Source organism: Peromyscus californicus, unplaced genomic scaffold (assembly GCF_007827085.1).
Source record: "Peromyscus californicus insignis strain IS unplaced genomic scaffold, ASM782708v3 Scaffold_16__1_contigs__length_79575227, whole genome shotgun sequence".
Taxonomy (NCBI): Eukaryota; Metazoa; Chordata; class Mammalia; order Rodentia; family Cricetidae; genus Peromyscus; species Peromyscus californicus.
The window spans coordinates 8625755-8651785 of record NW_026294458.1 but is presented as its reverse complement, the minus strand read 5'-3'; the positions used below and the strand labels follow the sequence as shown (position 1 = coordinate 8651785).

The following is a 26031-nucleotide window of genomic DNA, read 5'->3' as shown; positions in this document are numbered from 1 at the left end:
AGCAACACCTGTTGACAAAAATACACTTCCAGCAAGTATCATTATCTAATAACTTCTTAGTTAGGAATGGCACCTCTTGTCTACTTCAACCACTCAGTGCTGGCACCCAGAATGCCTTCAACCCACATGCCTTGTGTGATCTGTCACAGTCTCTGTGACTTCAAATGAGCATCAGTTCGGTTGCATCTGGAAGACACCATTTCCTACAAGTCATTCACCACTTCTGTCTCTTGCAATCTTTCTGTGTCTTCTTCCACATAGATCGCTGAGACTTGAGTGGAAGGGTCAGGTGACAGAACCTAATTTAGGCTGAGGGATTCACCTACTCTCTTTGTCTGTGTATTATACAGCTGTGAGTCTCTGTGCTGACTCCCATATACTGCAGGAAGAAGTTTCTCTGATGAGGTTTGATCAAGGCACTGATCAACAGGAATTACATATGTCATTAGGAGTCATTCCATTGCAGTATTCTTTTAGCAGAATAATACTAAAGTTTCTATGAGTCATGTGACCTACATAGTCCCATGGCTTTTGCTACTTTAGCAGTGTCAGTATGGTTTCCATCTCATAAACTGACCCTTAAGTCCAATCAAAGGAGTTGGTTATCCCCATAACACTTGTGCCACCATTGCACCTGTATACCTTACACACAATTCACCTTTGTAGGTTCCAGGATTTACATCTGGAGGTATTGGTGATTATCTTTCTCCTTAGGTAGAGTGCAAAGTACCTTTCAGCATCATGAATGCAAGTCAGTAGTGGTAAAGCTTCTAGTTAGGATAGTTAGGAACCAGCTCAACAACACTGGAAAGTGTCATAAGCAGTAGAACCATTCAGGTGTGGGATAGCCTTCAATAACTTTGGTACTCTTTTGTGATATTTGCTCATTCCATGTGACCCCTTTGTCTAATGACTCAGTAAAATGTAACCCATTCTTGGCACAGGTTGTACTTGGTGGCAAAGTATGTCTATTTGGGACGTTGTCTCCTGCATTATATGGTGGCTCCATTTAGAGTCCTTTCATATGTGTATGTATTTTAGGAAGCTTCCACAGTAGTAGGTGTCATAAGGCTTTTCAAAAGGACTTTAGTGTCAGTTATCTTTCCTCATAAACCTCCCTTTCCCTTTTTTCCCATCCCCTTCCCATTTGATCCTGCAATTCTAGGTTCCCTTTTACTCTCCACATGATCCATCTTCTATTCCTTCTTCCTTGGGAGCTCTTCTCCTCCTCCCTGATCTTACCTTTCATGGTTATTCAGATTGTAGCACACAGATTGGAAGCTTATAAGTTAAGATCCAAATATAAGAGAAAATGTATAATATTTGTCTTTGTCATCTGGGTTACCTCACTGAGGAATATTTTTCTCAGTTTGATCTATTTACCTAAGACATTTCTTAGTTTTGTTTTTTTAAGACGTACATAATATTCCATTGTGTAAATATACTGTTTTCTTTATCCATTTGTCAGTTGTTCTGATACAGCATTTTTTTCTGATTGCTGGCTGTTATGAATAGAGCAGAAATGAACCTGAATAAGAAAATATATCTGCACTAGGATGCAGAGACTTTTGGGTATATGCCTAAGAGTGGTATATTTGCACCTAGAGGTAGATTTCCAGCTTGCTGAGGAAACACCACAATGATTTCTATGATGGTTGTTTCTGTTTACACTCCCATCAGCATTAAATACACATTCCCCTTTCTCCACATTGTCTCCATCACATGCTATCATTTGTTTAATTGATCTTGCTCAATCTGATTGAAGCAAAATCATATTTCAGATTGCTTTAATTTTCATTTTCCTGATCGCTAAAAGACAGTAAAAGATACCAAGGAAATAAGGCCTTCTAGACACAGCAGGAGTGATGCACATATGAGCTCGTGACTATGGCAGTATGCACAAGGGCCTGTACATGGTAAGCCAGATGGGTTCCCAATGCTGAGAAGAGAAATGAACACAAGCTCCCATCCCTAAAACAGAAGCTATCTCCAATTGATAACTGCTTGCAAAGAAAATTTTTTTGTTCTCTAATAAACTATCACTAGTTATACAAACTACACTAAAGGATAGTCCCATACCAGCAGTAATTTCAAATATGAAACTAACTCAATAGTACTTTTGCATGATTTTTGTCTCATAATGCTCTATCTGGGCTTATTTTAATTTTGAAGTTATTTTTTACTATTTATTGGCATTTACAATATTGTGTTTTTATGAGACCTTTTTGTATCTTTTGGAATGTATGTTTTCTGGTGGGGTTTTTTAGTTTATTTCTGTCTGTTTATTTTAACCTATACTGCTCTGTTTGTGTTTATTGTATTCTGTTTATTAGATGCCTGTTTGTTTTCTAATGACAGATAAACAAAGTGTATGGATTTGGGTGGGTGAGGATGTAGGAAGGATCTGGCAGGTGTTCGTCATGGTGGAGGTGAACTGTGATCAGAATATACTGTATGAACATTCTGTTCAATTAAAAATAGGGTCATTTTTTAAAAAGAAGAAGCAAATAAACAGCTCAATGAAAACAAGAACAAAGAAAGAAATTAAAGAGAATAAATGTCTGAACTATGTCCAAGAAAGCAGAAATTAATATTTGACAGAAATGACAAAAACTATCTGAAACTTGAGAACATAGTTAAATTAGGAAATAGAAATCCTGAAGGGGCTCAGCCTAGACCCCATCCCTGGGCACCACCACTCCAGGGAAGACCTGCCCAACTTGGCCCCAGGTTCTGGCCACCGGGCAGGTTCCCTTCTAGCCCTACCGGGAAGGCTCCCCTTCTCCAAGACCCCCAGCAGACCCTGCAATCTCCATGCCCTGCCCCCATGCCGCCCATCCGCGGGAGACCCCAGCCACTTCCTGAGACTTAGAGACTGGCCCCCGCTCCCATCCTGCCCCGGACTTCCCTTCTGGACCAGAGGTAAGTGTATGGGCTCAGCCTAGACCCCATCCCTGGGCACCAGCCACTCCAGGGAAGACCTGCCCAACTGGGCCCCAGGTTCTGGCCACCGAGAAGGTTCCCTTCTAGCCCTACCGGGAAGGCTCCTCTTCTCCAAAACCCCCAGCAGACCCTGCAATCTCCACGCCCATCCACCTGAGACTCCAGCCACTTCCTGAGACTTAGAGACCAGCCCCCAGCTCCCATCCAGCCCCTGGACTTCCCTTCTGGACAAGAGCTCCCATCCTGCCCCGGACTTCCCTTCTGGACAAGAGCTCCCATCCTGCCCCGGACTTCCCTTCTGGACAAGAGTGCCCATCCTGCCCCGGACTTCCTGTCTGGACAAGAGCTCCCATCCTGCCCTGGACTTCCCTCCTGGAAAGAGTTCCCATCCTGCCCCGGAGTTACCATTTGGACAAGAGAGCTCCCATCTGGACAAGAGAGAGAGACTTCCTGAATCTGTCAGCTCTGTCTGAACCAAGTGTGTTGATAAGACCAAGAACGAACCACAAGGAGATGGGCAGACGTCAAGGCAGAAGTACATACAACAAAATGAAGAGCAATACAGCATCACCAGAACCTACCCCTCCTCCAACATCTATACCTGAACATCAAAAATTGGAAGAAGCAGAAGAAAACAGCCTTATGAATAACATCACGAAGAAGGTAGAGGTTTATATAGAGGAAAAGACAAAAAAAATGGGAAGAACGCTATAAAAAACTAAGGAAAGGACAAATAAAGTAGAAGAAAACAATAAACTCGTGGAAAAAAAATAAGGCACTGAAAGAAAATCATGAAAAAGCAATGAAACAAATGAAGGAAACAGTCCAAGACCTGAAAAGGAAAATAGAAAAAATGAAGAAGACACAAACAGAGGGAATGTTGGAAATAGAAAATCTGAGTAAACGATTGGGAACTTCAGATGCAAGTATAATCAACAGAATGCAAGAGATGGAAGAGAGGATCTCTGGTGTTGAAGATATGGTAGAAGAAATAGATTCATCAGTCAAAGACAACACTAAAGCCAACAAAGTCATGAACCAAAATGTCCAAGAAATTTGGGACACCATGAAAAGACCAAACCTATGAATACTAGGGATAGAAGAAGGAGAAGAATACAAACTCAAAGGCACAGAAAAAATATTCAACAAGATCATAGAAGAAAACTTTCCCAACTTAAAGAAGGAAATGCCTATGAAGATACAAGAAGCCTATAGAACACCAGACTAGACCCCCCATAAAAGTCCCCTCGCCACATAATAATTAAACAACTAAACATACAGAATAAAGAAAGAATATTAAGAGCAGCTAAGGAAAAAGGCCAAGTGACTTATAAAGGCAAACCTATCAGAATAACACCTGATTTCTCAATGGAGACTCTGAAAGCCAGAAGGACCTGGACACATGTAATGCAGACACTAAGAGACCAGGGATGCCAGCCTAGACTAATATACCCAGCAAAACTTTCAATCATCATAGATGGAGTGAACAAGATATTCCAAGACAAAGCCAGATTTAAACAATACTTATCCACAAACCCAGCCCTACAGAAAGCACTAGAAGGAAAATTACAACCTAAGGAAGTCAGATACGCCCTCGAAAACACAGGCAATAGATAACACCACAGCAGTAAACCCCAAAGAAGAGAAGCACACACACACTACCACCAAAAAATAACAGTACTGAACAATCACTGGTCATTAATATCCCTTAATATCAATGGACTTAATTCACCTATAAAAAGACATAGGCTTACAGAATGGATACAAAAGCAGGACCCATCTTTCTGCTGCATACAAGAAACACACCTCAAATTCAAAGATAGACACTACCTAAGAATAAAAGGTTGGGAAAAGACTTTCCAATCAAACGGTCTTAAGAAAAAAGCGAGTGTAGCCACCCTGATATCCAGCAAAATAGACTTCAAACTAAAATCAATCAAAAGAGATCAAGAAGGGCATTACATACTCATCATAGGAAAAATCCACCAAGATGAAGTTTCAATTCTTAACATTTATGCCCCAAACACAAGGGCCCCCACATATGTAAAAGAAACATTACTAAATCTTAAACCACACCTAAAACCCCACACATTAATAGTGTGAGACTTCAACATCCCACTTTCACCACTGGACAGATCTCCCAAATCGAAACTTAACAGAGAAATAAAGGACTTAACTGATGTCATGACTCAAATGGACTTAATCGATAGTTACAGAACATTCCATCCCAACAAAAAAGAATATACCTTCTTCTCAGCACCCCATGGAACCTTCTCTAAAATCGACCACATACTTGGCCACAAAGCAAATCTCAACAGATACAAAACAATTGGAATAATCTCCTTTGTTCTATCAGACCACCATGGTTTAAAGTTAGATTTCAACAACAACAAAAACTACAGAAAACCTACAATCTCAGGGAAACTGATTAATGCTCAACTGAATCACCAATGGGTTAAGGGAGAAATAAAGAAAGAAATTAAAGACTTCCTACAGATCAACGAAAATGAAGACACCACATATTCAAACTTATGGGACACTATGAAAGCAGTACTAAGAGGGAAATTCATAGCACTAAGTGCCCACATAAAGAAGTTGGAGAAATCTCACACTAGTGACATTACAGCACAACTGAAAGCTCTAGAACAAGAAGAAGCAAAGTCTCCCAGGAAGAATAGACACCAGGAAATTATCAAAGTGAGAGCTGAAATCAATAAAATAGAAACAAATAGAACAATACAAAAAAATAAATGAAACAAAGAGTTAGTTCTTTGAGAAAATCAACAAGCTAGACAAGCCTTTATCCAAACTAACCAAAAGACAGAGAGAGAGCATCCAAATCAACAAAATCAGAAATGAAAAGGGGGACATAACAACAGACATTGAGGAAATCCAGAGAATCATCAGGTCATACTTCAAAAATCTCTACTCCACAAAACTGGAAAACCTAAAAGAAATGGATACTTTTCTGGATAGGTACCACATACCTAAGTTAAATCAAGACCAGATAAACTATTTAAATAGTCCAATAACCCCTAAGGAAATAGAAACAGTCATTAAAAGTCTCCCAAGCAAAAAAAGCCCAGGACCAGATGGTTTCAGCGCAGAATCCTACCAGATCTTCAAAGAATTAATACCAATAATCTCTAAATTGTTCCACACAATAGAAACAGAAGGAACATTACCAAACTCCTTCTATGAGGCTACAATTACCTTGATTCCTAAACCAAACAAGGATACAACAAAGAAAGAGAACTACAGACCGATCTCCCTCATGAACATTGATGCAAAAGGCCCCGGGTAGATCTCTGGAGTCCAATTAGCGAGAATGAGGAGGGTTTATATGAGCGAGAATTGTTGAGACCAAGGTTGGATAAAGCACAGGGACAAATAGCCAAATGAATGGAAACACATGAACTATGAACCAATGGCTGAGGGGTCACCAACTGGATCAGGCCCTCTGAGTGGGTGAGACAGTTGATTGGCCTGATCTGTTTAGGAGGCATCCAGGCAGTGGGACCAGGTCCTGTGCTCATTGCATGAGTCTGCTGTTTGAAACCTGGGGCCTATGCAGGATCGCTTGGCTCGGCCTGGGAGGAGGGGACTGGACCTACCTGGACTGAGTCTACCAGGTTGATCTCAGTCTGTAGGGAAGGCTTTGCCCTGGAGGAGATGGGAATGGGGGGGGGGGGCTGGGGGGAAGGTGAGGGGAGCGGGAGGAGGGAGAACAAGGGAATCCGTGGCTGATATGTAGAACTGAATTGTATTGCAAAATAATAATAATAATAATAATAATAATAAATAAATAAATAAATAAATAAATACAAAAATAATACTCAATAAATACTGGCAAACAGACTCCAAGAACACATCAAAACAATTATCCACCATGATCAAGTAGGCTTCATTCCAGGGATGCAAGGGTGGTTCAATATACGAAAGTCTGTCAATATAATACACCATATAAACAAACTCAAAGAAAAAAACCACATGATCATCTCACTAGATGAAGAAAAGGCATTTGAAAAAATCCAACACCTCTTCATGATAAAGGTCTTGGAGCAATCAGGAATACTGGGAACATACTTAAACATAATAAAGGCAATTTAAAGCAAGCCAACAGCCAACATCAAATTGAATGGAGAGAAACTCAAAGCAATTCCACTAAAATCAGGAATGAGGCAAGGCTGTCCACTCTCTCCATACTTATTCAATATAGTACTTGAAGTTGTAGCCAGAGCAATAAGACAACATAAGGAGATTAAGGGGATACAAATTGAAAAGGAAGAAGTCAAGCTTTTCGTATTTGCAGATGACATGATAGTATACTTGAGTGACCCTAAAGATTCAACCAAGGAACTGATACAGCTTATAAACACCTTCAGCAACATAGCAGGATACAAGATCAACTCAAAAAAATCAGTAGCCCTCCTATATACAATGGACAAACAGGCTGAGAAGGAAATCAGAGATACATCACCCTTTACAATAGCCACAAATGATATAAAATACCTTGGGGTAACACTAACCAAGCAAGTGAAGGACCTACATGACAAGAACTTTAGGTCCCTGAAAAAAGAAATTGAAGAAGATGTCAGAAAATAGAAAGATCGCCCATGCTCATGGATAAGCAGGACTAACATAGTAAAAATGGCAAATTTTACCAAAAGCAATCTACAGAGTCAATGCAATTCCCATCAAAATACCAACACAATTCTTCACAGACCTGGAAAGAATAATACTCAACTTCATATGGAAAAACAAAAAACCCAGGATAGCCAAAAGAATCCTGTACAATAACACAACCTCTGGAGGCATCACGATCCCTGACTTCAAGCTCTACTATAGAGCTACAGTAATAAAAACAGCTTGGTACTGGCATAAAAACCGACATGTGGACCAATGGAATTGAATAGAAGACCCTGACATTAATCCACACACCTATGAACATGTAATTTTTGACAGAGAACTCAAAAGTGTACAATGGAAAAAAGAAAGCACCATCAACAAATGGTGCTGGCATAACCGGATGTCAACATGTAGAAGGCTGCAAATAGATCCATATCTATCACCGTGCACAAAATGTAAGTCCAAGTGGATCAAGGACCTCAACATAAATCCAGCTACTCTGAACCTGCTAGAAGACAAAATAGGAAGTAGTCTTGAACGCATTGGCATAGGAGTTCACTTCCTAAATAGAACACCAGTAGCACAGACACTGAGAGAAACAATCAATCACTGGAACCTCTTGAAACTGAGAAGCTTTTGTAGAGCAAAGGATACGGTCAACAAGGCAAAACAACAGCCTACAGAATGGGAAAAGGTTTTCACTAACCCCACATCTGACAGAGGCCTGATATCTAGAATATATAAGGAACTCAAGAAATTAGACTTCAAAAAGCCCAACAGTCCAATTAAGGAATGGGCTATAGAACTAAACAGAGAATTAATTCTCAACAGAGGAAACTAAAATGGCTGAAAGACATTTAAGGAATTGCTCAACATCCCTAATTATCAGGGAAATGCAAATCAAAATGACTCTGAGATACCACTTTACACCCGTCAGAATGGCTAAGATCAAAAACACTGAAGACACCTTATGCTGGAGAGGATGTGGAGCAAGGGAAACTCTCCTCCACTGCTGGTGGGAATGCAAGCTTGTACAACCACTTTGGAAATCAATATGGTGCTTTCTTAGAAAATTGGGAATAAATCTCCCCCAAGACCCAGCTATACCACTCTTAGGCATATACCCAAGGAATGCTCAATCATACCACAAGGGCACTTGCTCAGCTATGTTCACATCAGCATTGTTTGTAATAGCCAGAACCTGGAAACAACCTAGATGCCCTTCAACTGAAGAATGGATAAATAAAATGTGGTACATATACAAAATGGAATACTACTCAGCAGAGAAAAACAATGACATCATGAGGTTTGCAGACAAATGGATGGATCTAGAAAAAATCATCCTGAGTGAGGTAACCCAGACTCAGAAAGACAAACATGGTATGTACTCATTCATAGGAGGATACTAGATGTGGAACAAGGATGACTGGACTGCTACTCACATCACCAGAGAGGCTACCTGGAAAACAGGACCCCAAGAAAGACATGGGGATCACCCAATGATGGAGAAATGGATGAGATCTACATGAACAATCTGGACATGAGTGGGGGTAATGAAGGGTGAGGGTCAAGGAAAGGAGAGCTTGGGGGAGCGGGAGATCCCAGCTGGATCAAGAACAGAGAGGGAGAACAAGGAATAGGAGACCATGGTAAATGAAGACCACATGAGAATAGGAAGAAGCAAAGTGCTAGAGAGGCCCACAGAAATCCACAAAGATACTCCCACAATTGACTGCTGGCAATGATCGAGGGACAGCCCAAACTGACCTGCTCTGGTGATGGGATAGCCAAACACCCTAATTGTCGTGCTGGAAACCCCATCCAATGACTGAGGGAACTGGTTGCAGAGATCCACAGCTAGGCCTCAGGTGGAGCTCCAGGAGTCCAATAGCGAGAAAGAGGAGGGTTTATATGAGTAACAATTGTTGAGATCAAGGTTGGATAAAGCACAGGGACAAATAGCAAACAAATGGAAACACATGAACTATGAACCAATGGCTGAGGGGCCCCCAGTTGGATCAGGCCCTCTGAATGGATGAGATAGTCAATTGACTTGATCTGTTTGGGAGGCATCCAGGCAGTGGGACCGAGTCCTGTGCTCATTGCACAAGTTGGCTGTTTGAAACCTGGGGCTTGTACAGGGTCGTTTGGCTCGGCGTGGGAGGAGGGGACTGGACCTGCCTTGACTGAGTCTACCAGGTTGATCTCAGTCCTCAGGGGAGGCTTTGCCCTGGAGGAGGTGGGAATAGGGGGTAGGCTGGGAGGAAGGGGAGGGTGGCGGGAGGGGGGGAGAACAAAGGAATCTGTGGCTGATATGTAGAACAGAATTGTATTGTAAAATAAAATTAAATTAAATTTTTAAAAAAAGAAATGCTGAAGGGGACTCCAGATAATGAGGATGGGACTGAAGACCCAACACACACACACACACAGAAAACTCTCGGGAAAGTCTTACAAACAGAATGAATGAAGCAGAAGATAGAAATTAAGTCTTGAAGATAAAATAAAAGACCTAGTCCAAATAAGACAAAACAGGAAAAACTAAAAACAAAAACTGCACACAGGGAAGGAACACATAGGAAATATGGGACACAAAGGAGAAACTAAGCCTTCAAATTACAGGTCTAAGTGAGGGAGAAGATTCTCAAATTAATGGCATAGACTGTGTCTTTAACAAAATCACAGGGAAAAAAACTTCTACAAACTAAGAATGTCACATCCATACAGATAAGAGAAGTACAGAACACCAATTGGACAAAACCAGAAAAGACAATCCACGACATATTATAATTAAAGCACTAAGTTACAGAACCAAGAAAGTGATTTCAGACATGCAAGAAAAGAAATTCAGGTAACGTATAAAGGAAAATCCATCAGAAAAAGAGCTAATTTATCTATAGAAACTATGTAAGCCAGAAGAGTTTGGAGCGATATATTCCAAGGTCTAAAGGACTGTAATAGTGAAATGAGAGTCATACACTCAACAAAACTATGTACAATGATTGTATTTTTCATGATGAAAACAGCACAAAAATCATAACCAAGAAACCAAACATAAGGAAATACAGGAAACATTGTTTTGGGCTTGGTACAGAAATGAGACAGCATAGAGACTGTGGTAGAAGCCATAATTATTAAAATACAAAATAAACTGAACCCAAATGACACCAAAAATCAACAACTGACCACAATTAACACACATATTTCAAAAGAAATTTTAAATATCAGTAGAATCAGTTCATCTGTCTGTCAATCTCTCCCTCTCCTCTTGCCCTTCACTCTCCTCTTCTCTTTCAATCTCACTCTCTCTGTTCTCTTTTCTTCCATTCTCCCTCTCCCTCCTTCAGTGGTTATTTTTAACCTTGTAGACAATTTTATTAGAGCTTAAAATAACAACCCAGAGAAAGCAAGCTGTAGATCTTGGCAGCTTCCCTGAAGACGAGAATGAAGGTGGGAAAGAAAAGAAGTCATGCATTTGAGTTAAGTCAGCATGGCGATCAGTTGCATGGTGGATGTTTTGATTTGAGTGAGAATGTCCCCACAGGTTTTGTCATTTGACACTTGGTCTGAAGTGAGTGGTGCTGTCTGGATAAGGCAAGGAGGTGTGATTTTGCTGGAGGAGGTAGTCATTGCAATTTCAAAGCTTTGCACAATAGACGTTTTCCTGCTTGACATTTAAGATGTAGGCCACTGGCTTCTGTTGCCACGCCCGCCACTTCCCCAGGATCATGGATACTTACATAAGCCCATGAAACACTCCTCCTTCTATGAGATGCCATGGTCATGGTGTTTTATGAAAGCAACAGAAAAGTAACTAATACAGCAGACAATCAGCCACATTAGAGGAGGGGAGTGTGAGGGGAAGAGTAAGGAAGTCCAAAGCACCAGAAAAAGTAGGTGTTAGGCTCTAGTCAGCATCAGAAAGAAAGAACCAAAAAGGAAGAAAAAGAAAAAGTTATGCTATTCTAAGTAAGACCTCGGGAAGTTTGGTAAACTCAATGGACTATCCTAGAAGATTGCAGGACCTGCTGCTGCAGTATTCTGACCCATGAGTTTGGCTTCAGAAGTTTCTTCAGGAAACTTTAATTCTGCTGGTCATCTCCCTGAAAACCTATTCAAAAGAGTGGAGCCAAGATCCTGGCAAAACAGGAGCCTTTTTAGGAATTCTGATTTTTTTGTTTGTTCCTTTGTTTATTTCTATACATGGTTTCTTATAATTTCAGTGGTTATTTTATAACCTAAAGTGAGATGCTAAAGATGGCCTTGGTGTATAGGAAGGTTGACCTCAATGCAGATATGGCAAGGTCATGAAAGTAGTTTGGCAGGGACTAAACCACATGGTGGTTACTATGTTCTTCCTTCAAAGTCTCTGGGTAGGCTCACTAAGAAATGAGGGAGTGTCCAGAGAGACATGGAGAAGTTCACATTCATTCATTGCTCAGCCCTTGTGACTGTTTTACATTATTCTTGTCCCTGGCAAGAGGCAGCTCCAACCACACTGCCTCCTTAAATGTTCTTACACTGTGCTTCTTGTGAATTTGCTGGAGATACAAAATAATTTGATCATGAGACAAGAAAGCAATCTTGTGAAGAACAGACATTCCTATGAACTTTGGTGAGTAACAGTGAGAGCCTTAGACCCAGTGCTCCTACTTGAAAGAGAATATTCTCACCTCACCTGTATGCACATCACTTTTGACTTTTACATAGTCATTATTACTACAGAGCAGAGAACCCTATACAATCCCTGTCTTTTCCCTCTTTCTCCAGGAGTTCAGGAGGAAGTGCTGGACCTATGGTCTATTCTCTTGAGTATAAGCAGAAAACATCCAATGACTGTGATAGCTAAGAACTTCAGATGTTCCTTCTCACAATCATAGGCCTTGGTAGCAAGAGAGCAAAACAGTTTCTGTCCTGCTTCCTCATTTATCTGGGTCACTGTGTTCATCCATTGCTATAATTTGCACCACAGTAATAGTGAGCTTCATCTTCAGGCTGGATATCGTCAATGCTTAAGTAGCGATCAGGCCCAGAGCTGGAGCCAGAGAAGCGGTCAGGGATCCCATCCCCCTTGCTGTGGCTTCCATCACTCTGAAGATGCATCAGATGCTTAGGAGCCTTTTCTGGATGTTGCTGGAACCATTCAATGTAGTTGCTGATGTGCTGACTACTCAAGGTGCAGGTGAGTTTGGCTGAGGCTCCCAGGGAGGCAGAGGCTGAGGGTGACTGAGTCAGCACAGGCTGGGAGAAAGACCCTGAAAATAGAGAAACACATTATGTCCGTGCTGAGAGAAGAGAGGGAAATCTATCTGCTGTCAGATGGTTTCCCTGAACTGGGATCAGGGTGACCATGACTCCTGACCTGTACATTGAAGGAGGAAGAAGAGGAGAAGAGTCCAGGCCATGGTGAAGATACAACTGAGCTCTGCTGAGACAGACATGGTGCAGGTCTCTCTAGGCCTTTAAGAATTCCCAGAGAACTGACAGGGCCCTTCATGCAAATTTTTCTTAGTCAGACAAATCCCTTCTCAGGTGTCTGTGTCATCAAAAGCCTGGGTGTCACTTCCTGCCTGAGGCTGCCAAGGGACCACAGTGTCCCCACTGCTGGTCCTGTTGAGTCCTGAGCAGACACAGAGACAGATGTTTGTGTGGCCAGCTGAGAGTCTCCAGACTCTTCAGTGTCACCTACAGACCCACTGAGCAGGTTCAGGTCTGTCATGTCTGTGTCCACGTGACTTCTCACAAATCCGTGATCATCAAACACTTTCTGATCAAGGTCAGAAGGACTTGCCTTCTCTGGGCATAGTATGTAGACTTGAATTCATGAGGAGCTCCTTATCCAGGGCCTTCTCCCATATAGACTGAGGGCACAGATATACTCTCCATGTACCCTTCCTCAGATTGCACAAGAAGCCAACCCCCTGCATGGTTCCATTCACATATTGGTGAATATTGGTGTCTAGGAAGAATACTATTATATTGCACAACTCTCTTAATACATTAGAAATACAAAGTTTTACAAAATCACAAGGCACAACAAAACAAAAGTGCGTACACTAGAAAGGAAAAGAATGCTGGTCCTCAATTAAAGATTAGAGAGGGTCAGTGAAGAATGACTGTGTGTGATGGCTTCCAAGGAAACTAGTGGAAACCTGCCTAATACTTAGCTGACATAAAAATCATATCTAACTTGCATGGCTTTAGGGGCATGGATTTTCAGATATGAGGACACCCATAAATTTACACAAGAGTTAATGAATCAAGAAAGAAGTCATCGGTGAGATTGGGTGAGAGCAAGTGGGACAACAGGTGGGTTGCTGGAATCTGCTTCAGCTCACACATATTTAAAGAAGCTGCACTACATGGATTTTCCCTCTCCTCCAGAATCAGGGAATATGTACAAGAAGAGATAGAAACATTGTAAGAGCCAGAGGTCATAGATGACCCCAACAAAAGAGCATCTTCCAGACACAACAGGACTGATCCATATGGGAACTCAGAGAGACTATGACTGCATACACAAGACCAGCACAGGTTCAAACCTAATAAAAATCCCAGCTCTGAAAAAGGAAGTGGACAAAAATTCCACCGTTAGCCATGTAGTTATTGTAACAGGTAACGTCTGAAAAAGGGAAAGTCAGTTTTCTCCAATGCAGTGTCACTGGAGATATCAACCACACTCTAGGGCAGGCCTCATGTCCAGGAATAGTTGGCTAACACAGAACAGATTCCACGGTGTTTATTTGTGTACACATTTTGTATTATTTTATTTTGTCTGAATGCTTTTCTTTTTTCAGTTTCTCTATGTACGGCCAACGTGGCCTGCATAGAATGCTCTAGAACAGCTGGAGCTACACAGTGAAATGCTGTCTTGAAAAAAATTTTTTTCAGAAAGGGTTTCTCTGTGTAGCCATGGCTTTCCTGGAAACCAGGCTGGCCTCAAACTCACAGAGATCTTCCTGACTCTGCCTTCCGAGTGCTGGGATTAAGGGAATGTCCTGCCACTGTCAGGCACCAAATTATTTTTAATAAAGTAATAAAACACTTTAGACAAAATGTTGACACAGACAATGAGAGAGAGAGAGAGACAGAGACTGAGAGAGAGAGGAGGGAGGGGAGAGGGAGGGAAAAGAGTGAAAGAGATTCTAGGATTCATTTGTCCCTGGTAGAATCCATGCATGGAACTGTATATTGAGGCTTCAGCATACAGGGCACTTGCTTCCCAGCCTGACAATGTGAGTTTACTTGGAACATCCACGGTGGAAGGAAATGGTTCACTGATTTGTGCAATTGTCCTCTAATCTCAAAGACATACCCACACACACATTCACAAACACACACACATTTTCAAACACACATTCCCACAAGCACACATTAAATAATTAAATAAATATATTAAAAACTATTTTGATTCTTTGCGTCTGTCACTACTTTCTGTCCATCTGTGGTTTTTCCTTATTGTAGGCCCTTATTATTATTGTTGAAAATGTAGTGCCAGTGCGAAATCTTAGGAAGGAGAGCTTTATGAATGAAGGATTACAGGCCTACTTCTGACCCACAGATGCAGGATACATGAGTACCCTGAGTTCTAACAAGTATTGATATAGCACAGGCTACAAACTGTTGTGGTTTGAGTTGCACATTTTCCTGATTCCTGTATTTATTGTCTCCTACTGTCATGTACAACAAAAGAACTTCCTCACATCCACTCTGTGCGTTATGTGCCAGGATTAACATTCTTAAAGTTCCCACTACAAATAATACGTATGTCCCTTGGTTTCACGTAAATCACAAAATATTCAAAACTAAGTTTTTTATAACAAGGCAATATGTGCATGTTCACACGTAAACAGCTGGAAACCTTGAAGAAAAGGCTTCTCCTAGAAGCTGCACCTCTGTGTCTTTGCTTATAGGCATATTATATTGAAAGAGGAGAGATATATTCACATTTTGAGACTGACAACTGCTTAACATTAGAGTTTAGTTGCAGTCATAAATCTAGAAATATAAGCCAATGTGTCCATATCCTTGGGGATAAAATATGAGTCAAGGTGAATGAAATGTGTGCAAATTCAGAAATACTTTACAAATGATTGCTTGGTTTGTTGGTCCCCTGGGATGACAGTAATGACATACAACAAACTGTGGGGGCTAGCGCAAGGGAACATGTTATCTCATCCTGATTCATGGAGGACAGACTTGCAAAATGCACATACTGAGCTAAGCACCTTATGGCACCTCTTCCTTCCCTCCTCTGTCCCTCTTGTTTGTGAACAATCTTAGATGATTTTTGGTCAGCAGCATCAAAGCCCTACATGCACATCGGACTTCACATGGTAATCCATCACTGTTACCTCCCTGTGTTCTCAAAGCCATCTTATGAAGGCAGAGGGGACTCACTGTGCTTCAGCATGAGCTCGTCTGACTAAGGACATCTGCAGTAGTCCTTACAATCTTATAATGAGATTACATACAGTGGTACTCAGAATTATCACGTCAACAGATCTTCTTTAGGGGTAAATGTGTTAACCTAATGTCAGAGGAGAAATTATTTCCCATATATGTACATATATATATATATGTGTGTGTGTGTGTGTGTGTGTGTGTGTGTGTGTGTGTGTATAATTTCATAGCTTTTAAAAACGAAAATGAATTTTTGTTGTCTTCAAATGAAAGATAATATAACAATAGTTAGAAAATATGAGTGGACAGTTATTCCCTTTGATCTAAGTTGTTGAATGAACATCATGGAGAATGCTTCTCTCTGGAGACCTATTGACTCTATTCTTACAATCAAACACATCTAAGGGAGGAATAAAATATTTGACTTCTAGTTTTATTTTTTATTATCTATCATAATAGTTGACAAACACATTCATTTTTATGACTCTAACTATGACAAAAATGAAGGCAGATGCTTCCCTTCACCTTCTTGTCTGTAGAGAGTCGACATCAGGATGACAACAGTGCCTGGTCATGGGACCCACTCCACAGGACAGGGCTTACACCCAGGCTCAGACAAATGCATGTTTGTGTCTTGCTTCCCCATGTGTGTCTCACTGTGCTGAGCACCACTGCAGTGTTCACGCAGTAGCCTTCAGCACTGTCCTCAGATTGTAACTAGAGCCCAGGACAAGGTTATGTTTAAGGTGAAAAGTGACAGGAGACTGGGAATGCCTGTTGTTGTTGGGTGAATCAGAGCCTAGCTTGGCCAGGCAGCTTCTGGAACCAGTGTGGAAAGAGCAGATCAGTAACTGCTGGAGAGTGTCATTCCCCAGCATCACCTCAGCGTGGGGAGGAGAGCCTGAAAAGAAATAGCTGTTAGGAAAGAGTCAAGAAATGAGAGGGATCGTTCCAAAGGCAGGTCTCTTTAGTGTCCATGACACTGACAGAGATGGAGGAAAGAGGCAGGAACCCAGGCCAATTTAAATCTCCAGAGACCTGAGGACCAACAGATGCTGCTGGACTCTGGGGTTCTCGGGGTAATGGTGAAATCGTGATGTGGTGCAGTATGAGACTTTTAATATCACCATCATTCTACATTACATCTCTTCAGCCCGTTGGGACAACTCTCCTCCCAAGGGGCCTGGGGCAGCTTTGAGGAAACACCTGCTGAGCTGCATCCTCTAGTCCAGTGAGCTTTGCCCAGGAGATTACATGAGTGTCAGGAGTCAGCTGAGGCTTGTCAATTTCTCAGAAGCACACAGTGCCCCCTGCTGGACTAGGGATACTTTTTTGTGGTTTGTATTGAATATCTTCCATACGATTTTCATTTCTCAATTATAGATTCCTTACTTCCTCTTCACAATTGCTATTAACTTTAGTTTGTTAAACATTAAAATTGTGTCTTTTAAATTTTCATTGTATGTCTTCTGTGATGTTTTTAATTGTTAGTTATTTTATCTCTGATTCAAAAATATCTTCAATTGTTCTTCAATTAGATTGTGTGTGGATTGTATTTTGTTCATTCACACTGTAACTTTTCAAGTTTATAATAAAATTGTTTTGTTATTTGAGTGCTGTGACACAGAATTCTCTAGAGTTTATCTTCAGGCCTGAAATAATACTTGATTTTTGATTCATTCATTTTTTCCAGTACTGTTTGTTTTCCTTTCTTGTATATTATGAAGCACACATTGCTTTGGGAGTATTCATTTCAGATTTTATACTAATTGAAATTGTATTAAACATTAATAACCTATGGGAATGTTTTATCATAAAGTAAATATCTACACATGACTCACATTTAAATAATTAATGTCATTTATTGGCAGAGAATTCTTTCCTGAAAGTTTGACAGTGACATGTTTTGACATCCTCAGAGTCTGTGTTATTCTGATTGATAATATGCTATGCTTTATAGAATGACCAGAAGGAAAAATAAAGAAAGAATTGTTGTCCTGGAGATATGGACTTGTAATAGAGAACCTGATTAGAATTTGTTAGAACCCATGTTTAAGACCCAGAAGTGAAAAATAAAAGTACTTTTGAAGTACTGAAAAATAAGTTTTAGATTTTTAAAATTATTTAATTATAAATTATTTCTGTGCATGTGCAAGCACACACATATGCATACACACACAAATACACACATACACACACCAGGGAGAGACAGAGGAAGACAGAGAGACAGAGACAGAGAGACAGAGACAGAGAGAGAGAGAGACAGACAGACAGACAGACAGACAGAGAGCAATGCTGTTGGATTCCCCAGGAGCTGAAATTACAAGCATTAATGAGCCACCCTGCATGGGTGCTAGGAATGAACTTGAAACTAATGCAAAATCAGTATGGGCTCTTAACCACTGAACCTTCTCTCCAGCCACCTAAAACCTTTAAATTTATGATGCTCTCCTGAAATAATATTACTTAAAAGTGTTTTGAACCCATAAGCTCTGCTATATCAAGGAATCTATTGTATTGTGTAAATATACAATATCAGGGTAGTGACAAAATTTCCCTTCATTCTGAAGCTTATTTTTATATATTCTAGACTACTTTAACTGATAAATCAACCACTTTAGTTATATCTTATATTTAACTACACGTTTTTCTCAAACAGTTCATGTAAGAAAGTTACGGAAACCAACCTTTATTAAACCAATTATAAGTACAATGAGTTGTGACCAGCAATAGGCTCTTGCTGGGAAAGAGTAAGGAGGCTCAGGGATTTAAAGACAAAGGCTGCAGTCACATCACACCTGCTGTAGGCTAGAAAATCTTCACAATGTAACCTTTGATCTTGTAAAACACCACACAAGGACATTCCTATAGAGTAAACAAACTATTTTACACATCAGGATCCTTCCTCAGTAGGGATTGGGGCCCCTTTTGATGCTATAAATCTCTCTATCAAAGCAAGAAAGTTGCCATTTGTTTACAGGCAGATTTATCTCCCTAGTGGAAGAGGTGCAGGGACAGGGCACCCTTAATTTTTAAAGTTATTTCAGTCCCAATAAAAATAAGATATACCAATGTAACTATATTTGTAACGTATATATTTTAATTGGTAGCATTTCTATGAAATTATTATTCCCAGAAAAGAAAGCATTCTAATATGTAGATCTGGAAATTTGAAGATTATTTAGAAGGAGAAAGAATGACTAAGTCTTACCTTAACCCATCTCTACTCTTCATATGCTATCTCTAAAAGAAGTATAAAGATCCCAATGCATTTCATGCCTGTGATACCTTCATGAGAGACAGTCATGATCTGATTCCACATGAATTCTGCCTTTAGTTTAAATTCATTCCTTGTCCAGAAAACTAGAGTAGAGGAAGCTACAGCTACCAGGAAATAAATACCTTCAGTCTGCACAGGTAACTGTGGACTGCACAGGTAACATAGCACGTGGCAGCCTCCATGAATGCTTTAAAAGAATGTGTTCAGTATCCTTTGGTGGGACCCTGATCAGTGCACTACATCAGCCTCAGAGGAACAGGGTAAAATGTTTCTGGCCTAAGGACAGCATCCTGCGGTGGCTCAAATGAACATCCAAAGTCATGAAGAGAATTAGGCAGATAACATCTGATCTCTGACCAATTTTCTCTTCACTCCTAAGACTACAGGGTTCTCATGGGGCTGATCATAACCCACAGGCCATATACAAAAGACTGTCTTTTCTCCCTAAACACACACAGAATATACATAGCAATGGATTCACAATCCTGGAGCCATGGACTGAGACTACCTGCCATGCCTTCCCCAAAGTGATGTACTCTGAAACTTCAAGTCAAAATAAACATTTCTTACCATAATAGTTTCTACCAGGAAGTTTGTTTGCAAAATATGCAACTACAACTTTGAGATGCAGAAGAGAATTAGATATCCCAGAGCCTCACCCAGCTGGTGTTGGGTTCCTGAGACTCAGTGTCCCTGCTATCAGTTGAAACTCACACACTTTGAATCCAGTCAAAGAGAGGGAAGAGGGATTCTATGAGCTAGGGGCACCAAGACATGATGGGGAAATCTACAGAGACAACCAAACTAGTGGGAACTCATGAACTGTAGACCAACAGCTGTGGAGCCTGCATGGAACTGGACTGGGCCCTCTGTATAAGTGAGACAGTTGTATAGCTTGGTCTGTTTAAGGGGCCCCTGGCAGTGGAATCAGGATCTATTCCTGGTGCATGAGCTAGCTTTTTGGAGCCCATTACCTGTGGTGGGACATCTTGCATAGCCTTGATGCGTGGGGTGGGGGTGGGGGGTTGAACCTGCCTCAATGAATGTACCAGGCTTTGCTGACTCCCCATGGGAAGCCTTATTTCTTTGGAAGAGGGGATGGAAAGTGGGTTGGGGGAAAGCTGGGGGTGAGCAGAAGGAGGGATGAGAGGAGGTTGTGTGGTTGGTACATATGAAAAAGATCTCAATAAAGAAAAAAGAAACTCACACACAAGGATCAGCACACTAGGAAGTCATCTCTGCTTGTTCAGCCTGCTGCAGTGTTAGATGGAAGTTAACATGTAAGCCTCACCTGCCCAAGGAGCAAACTTCCTGGCATTCTGGGAGTTGTAGTTCTTAGAAAATTACAACAAAGCCTCATGGGAACTATGATGAAGTATAGATTTTGTCCAGATAAGCCAGGCAAACATGTGTCTGGAGGCCACACAGCTGAAAAATTTCCAGATGGTGTACTGACCAAATTCAATGTTGGTCAATATTTAAAATTTTAATAAAAACTTGCTTAAAATTAGCCAAAATAATGGAACTGGGGTTTTTGTGAATTTCAATATTAACAGCAGCCACTGAAAGCCGCTTCCCCTAAAACTTGGGGTACAAGTTCTGCTCCCCAAAGAGGCTAGAGCTAGCAGGTGCTAGAGTGACAGTACCACTGGCTTCATGATACCTCTGAGAACCTTACTTCCTCTTTGATTTCATGGAAGTACTGAGCAGTATTTATAATGGCCTTTACCAACAGAGAAACTCCAGGCTTTAGAAGAACTGGTAGAAGAGCAGATAAATGCTCAGCATATTGAAGAATCAACCAGCCCTTGGAATTCTCCTGTATTTGTTATTAACAAGAAATCTGGTAAATGGAGAATGGTAACAGACCTTAGAGCAATTAACAAAGTAATTCAGCCAATGGGCTCTCTACAATCTGGAATTCCTTTGCCTACTCTGTTACCAAAAGGATGACCTCTCATAGTTATTGATTTAAAAGACTATTTCTTTTCAATACCCCCACAAGAAAAAGACACAGAAAGATTTGCCTTCACGGTGCCTACTTACAATAATTCTCAACCAGTTAAAAGATTTCAATGGAGGGTCCTCCCATAGGGAATGTTGAATAGTCCAACCCTGTGCCAATATTTTGTACAACAGCCATTGGAAGTGATATGTAAAAAATTTCCTAAATCTACAATTTATCATTATATGGATGATATTTTACTAGCTGACTCAAATGCAGATACTTTAGAAAGAATGTTTGAAGAAGTAAAGAAAATTTTGCCTTGCTGGGGATTACAAATTGCTCCTGAAAAGATACAAAGAGGAGAGTCTATTAATTATTTAGGATATAAAATAGAACTACAAAAAAATGAGACCCCAAAAGGTGCAAATTAGGAGAGATCGACTACAGACTCTTAATGACTTTCAGAGATTATTTGGAGACATTTCTCATCTATGAACTATTGTTGGGGTAAAAAATGATGAACTGGATAATTTGTTCAAAACCTTAGAAGGTGACAAGGACATAAATAGTCCAAGGGAATTATCACCTGAAGTTGAGAAAGAATTGGCCTTGGTAGAAAAGAAAGTACATGAAGGACACGTGGATCTTATTGATCCGAAGCTGGATTGCATTTTGGTTATGTTACCCTCTAGGCATCCTCCTGCAGGAATATTAATGAAGAGGGAAGATATTATATTGGAATGGATATTTTTACCAAATAAACCAAATAAAAAATTAAAAACTTATGTGGAAAAAAATCTCTGACTTGATTTGGAAAGGAAAATTGAGACTTCATCAATTAGCAGGAATAGACCCAGCACAGATTGTCATACCTTTAACTAAGGAGGACATTGAAAAATTATGGAAAGAAAGTGAACCTTGGCAAAGAGCTTGCAGTAATTTTTTGGGAGAAATTAACAGCAAATATCCCAAAAGTGATAGAATTGATCTTATAAAGAGAGCTGATTGGATTTTGCCTCAAATTGTACGGGAAAAAACCCAGTTTGTACATTTTATACAGATGCCAACAAACAAGGAAAGACAGGTTACAAATCAGAAATTTTAAGTAAAGTAGTTCAAAGTAGTCCTTATAATTCGGTTCAAAAATCAGAATTGCATGCTATTCTGTTGATATTAATGGATTTTTCAGAACCTCTCAACATAGTTACTGACTCTCAGTATGCTGAAAGAGTGGTAATACATATTGAGACTGCAGAATTTATCCCTGATGCATCAGAATTAACTTCACTATTTATTCAGTTACAAGATACAATCAGGAAAAGGAGTCATCCTTTATATATAACTCACATCTGATCCCATACTGGTCTGCCAGGCCCTCTAGCACAAGGTAATGATGAGATTAATAAACTATTGATAGGAAATGTGCTGGAGGCCTCAGAATTTCATAAAAAAAACATCATGTAAATAGTAAAGGTTTAAAAGAGGATTTTTCCATAACCTGGCAACAAGCCAAGGAAATTGTAAGGAAATGTCCTACTTGTTCCTTTTACAATCAGACGCCATTACCAGCAGGATGCAACCAAAAGGGTACTCAGAGGAATGAAATCTGGCAGATGGATGTGTTTCACTTTGTAGAATTTGGAAAATTGAAATATGTACACCATACCATTGACACTTATTCAGAATTTCAATGGGCAACTGCTTTGAGTTCTGAAAAAACTGATTCTGTAATCATTCATTTGCTAGAAGTTATGGCCATCATGGGTATACCTGCACAAATTAAAACTGACAATGCTCCATCCTATGTTTCTGTTAAAATGAAACAGTTTTTTGCTTATTACAATATAAAGCATATTACAGGTATACCACATAATCCTACAGGCCAAGCAGTTATAGAAAGATCAAACAGAACTCTAAAGGATATGCTAAATAAACAGAAAGAGGTAACAAAAAAACCCAGAAATAGACTGCATAATGCTCTATTAACTTAGAATTTTCTCAATGCTAAGGAAAAAGGAACAACAGTTGCAGAGAGACAATAGATAATAGAAAAAAACTACAGAATTAAATCAACCTATATACATTAAGGATGTGCTGACCTCAGAATGGAAACCAGGATATGTGTTACACTGGGGATGAGGTTTTGCTTTTGTTTCTATAGGAGAAGATAAGCTATGGATACCATCAAAATTGATAAAGGTTCAATTTAAACAAGAGAGACCTCTTAATTAGAGGAGGTGATAGTTCTTCAACCACCATGACCATCCAATTTAAACTAACTTATACCATTAACACATGCCTTTTCATTTAATCAGATAATAACTTGCTGAAAGGGAACCTCCCCAAAATTAGTCTTTGGGAAAGGTTTTTGTTTTTGTCTTTTAGGAGAATGAAGGCTAAGGAATCTGAAGAACACTGGACAAATGAGACAACTAAAGAAAAAGGACAAATCATCTGTCCCAAGAAAAATAGTAAAATGGCGTATTGGTATATCATCTATAAAATTTCATAAGTCTTCCTAAATGTTTGTTTCTTCTCTTCTCTAAAGAAATTTAACACTATTGATCTTCTTATAGTCCCAGTTCAATTAAAATTTAAAGCTGACTTTGGAGTTGGAGAATGGCTCTCTCCTTCTTTAAACTCAAGCATGTTGTTAAAAGAAAAATGCATACTCCCTGTATCATGCCAGAAGAAAGAGCCAAATGCTGTGGGATGTTCTGTATGTTAAATGTGTTGTTCTGATTGGTTAATAAATAAAACACTGATTAGCCAGTAGCCAGGCAGAGAGCATAGGCGGGACAAGCAGAGAGGAGAATTCTGGGAACAGGAAGACTGAGTCAGAGAGACACTGCCAGCCACAGACATGACAAGTGAGATGTAAGGTATCAGTAAGCCACAAGCCATGTGGCAAAGTATAGATTAATAGAAGTGGGTTAATTTAAGATAGAAGAAGTAGATAGCAAGAAGCCTGCCACGGACATACAGTTTGTAAGCAATATAAGTCTCTGTATGTTTACTCAGTTGAGTCTGAGTGGCTGTGGGACTCGTGGGTGAGAGAGATTTGTCCTGACCGTGGGCCAGGCAGGACTGGAGGAAACTTCAGCTATAAATGGTGCCCAATGTGGGGCAAGAGTTTCCACCTAAAACATAAGAAAAAAAGATTCTAAAACGGAGCTAACAACAGGTTCCCAGTTGTCTCTCTCAAGTTAGCAGTAGCCTGCAAGTTTGAGCTACTATGGCGGATTCCTGGCATTTGCGTTGACCTGCAGTATGGCGGGAATGAGGCATCTACAAGCAGCACATTACAGTGCTGCTGTGTGGTGGATTTAGCCTTTGCTAGTATAAAAAAAAGGTTTCTGGGCTACACGCTGCTTGGATAAAAGCATAGACCCACAATGGCTCCCAGAGCTGGCGGTAAATGTACCACCGCCATGTTGGGAAGCTGAGGTGGGCAGAGCCAGCAGCCACAGCACCGTTTCAGTTTTAGAATGTTGCAGTTTAAAGCAATATGTTCACAATAAGACATATTCAGATAGAATAGTTTACAATGTGTGTAAAATGTACGTAGACTTGAAAGAGAGAGAAAAAGAAATATATACAGTTATATAAAGAAATAGTTTTTAAAAATAAAGTCTTTCAGAGAAATGGAATGAGATCTACATGAACAGCCTGGACATGAGTGGGGGTAGTGAAAGGCAAGGGTCGAGGGAAAGAGAGCTTGGGGGAGTGGGAGATCCCAGCTGGATCAACAACAGAGAGGGAGAACAAGGAATAGGAGACCATGGTAAATGAAGACCACATGAGAATAGAAAGAAGCAAAGTGCTAGAGAGGCCCACAGAAATCCACAAAGATACCCACACAACAGACTGCTGGCAATGGTCGAGAGACAGCCCGAACTGACCTACTCTGGTGATGGGATGGCCAAACACCCTAATTGTTGTGCTAGAAACCTCATCCAACTACTGAGGGATCTGGATGCAGAGATCCATGACTAGGCCCTGGGTGGATCTCTGGGAGTCCAATTAGCGAGAATGAGGAGGGTTTATATGAGCGAGAATTGTTGAGACCAAGGTTGGATAAAGCACAGGGACAAATAGCCAAATGAATGGAAACACATGAACTATGAACCAATGGCTGAGGGGTCCCCACTGGATCAGGCCCTCCGAATGGGTGAGACAGTTGATTGGCTTGATCTGTTTGGGAGGCATCCAGGCAGTGGGACCGGGTCCTGTGCTCATTGCATGAGTTGGCTGTTTGAAACCTGGGGCCTATGCAGGATTGTTTGGCTCGGCCTGGGAGGAGGGGACTGGACCTACCTGGACTGAGTCTACCAGGTTGATCTCAGTCTGTGGGGAAGGCTTTGCCCTGGAGGAGATGGGAATGGGGGGGCCTGGGGGGAAGGTGAGGGGGACGGGAGGGGGGAGAACATGGGAATCCGTGGCTGATATGTAGAACTGAATTGTATTGCAAAATAAAAAATAAATAAATAAATAAATAATAAAAAAAGGTCTTTAAAGAGACAGTAAGGGTAGTATAAAAAAAAGCCACGTAAAGATGGATATTACACAGAGAATTTGGATTGTGTTGTCTTTGGTATTTTTAACTGCAGAAAATCATTTGATTGTAAAAGCTGTTGAATTAAACAAATGTGTATATTTTAAAGGTACTTAACTTCAAAATTTGGATGTAAGGATATGTTGCTTTATAAAGGAGGCTCTGCTTTTGTTTCCACAGAAAGCCAGAGGCTATGGATTTGTTCCAGATTAAGATACATCAGGTTTGACCAGCCAAGACCCCCTGAAAGATCTCCAATGACACCATGGTCCA

At 40.4% G+C, this 26031-nt stretch overlaps 1 protein-coding gene across 1 annotated transcript in view; it reads right to left on the bottom strand.

Moving 5' to 3' along the window:
• LOC128111851 (immunoglobulin lambda-1 light chain-like) overlaps window positions 1–12994 on the bottom strand; it is a 63307-nt gene extending 50313 nt beyond the window's left edge. Inside the window, exons 1-2 of the mRNA XM_052740298.1 lie at window positions 12935–12994; window positions 12521–12827 (exon numbers count right to left, since the gene is read on the bottom strand). Of these exons, the coding sequence (XP_052596258.1) occupies window positions 12521–12827; window positions 12935–12977 (350 nt within the window). The 5' untranslated portion in view covers window positions 12978–12994. The remainder of the gene's footprint in view (window positions 1–12520; window positions 12828–12934) is intronic.
• Window positions 12995–26031: the final 13037 nt, after the last annotated feature.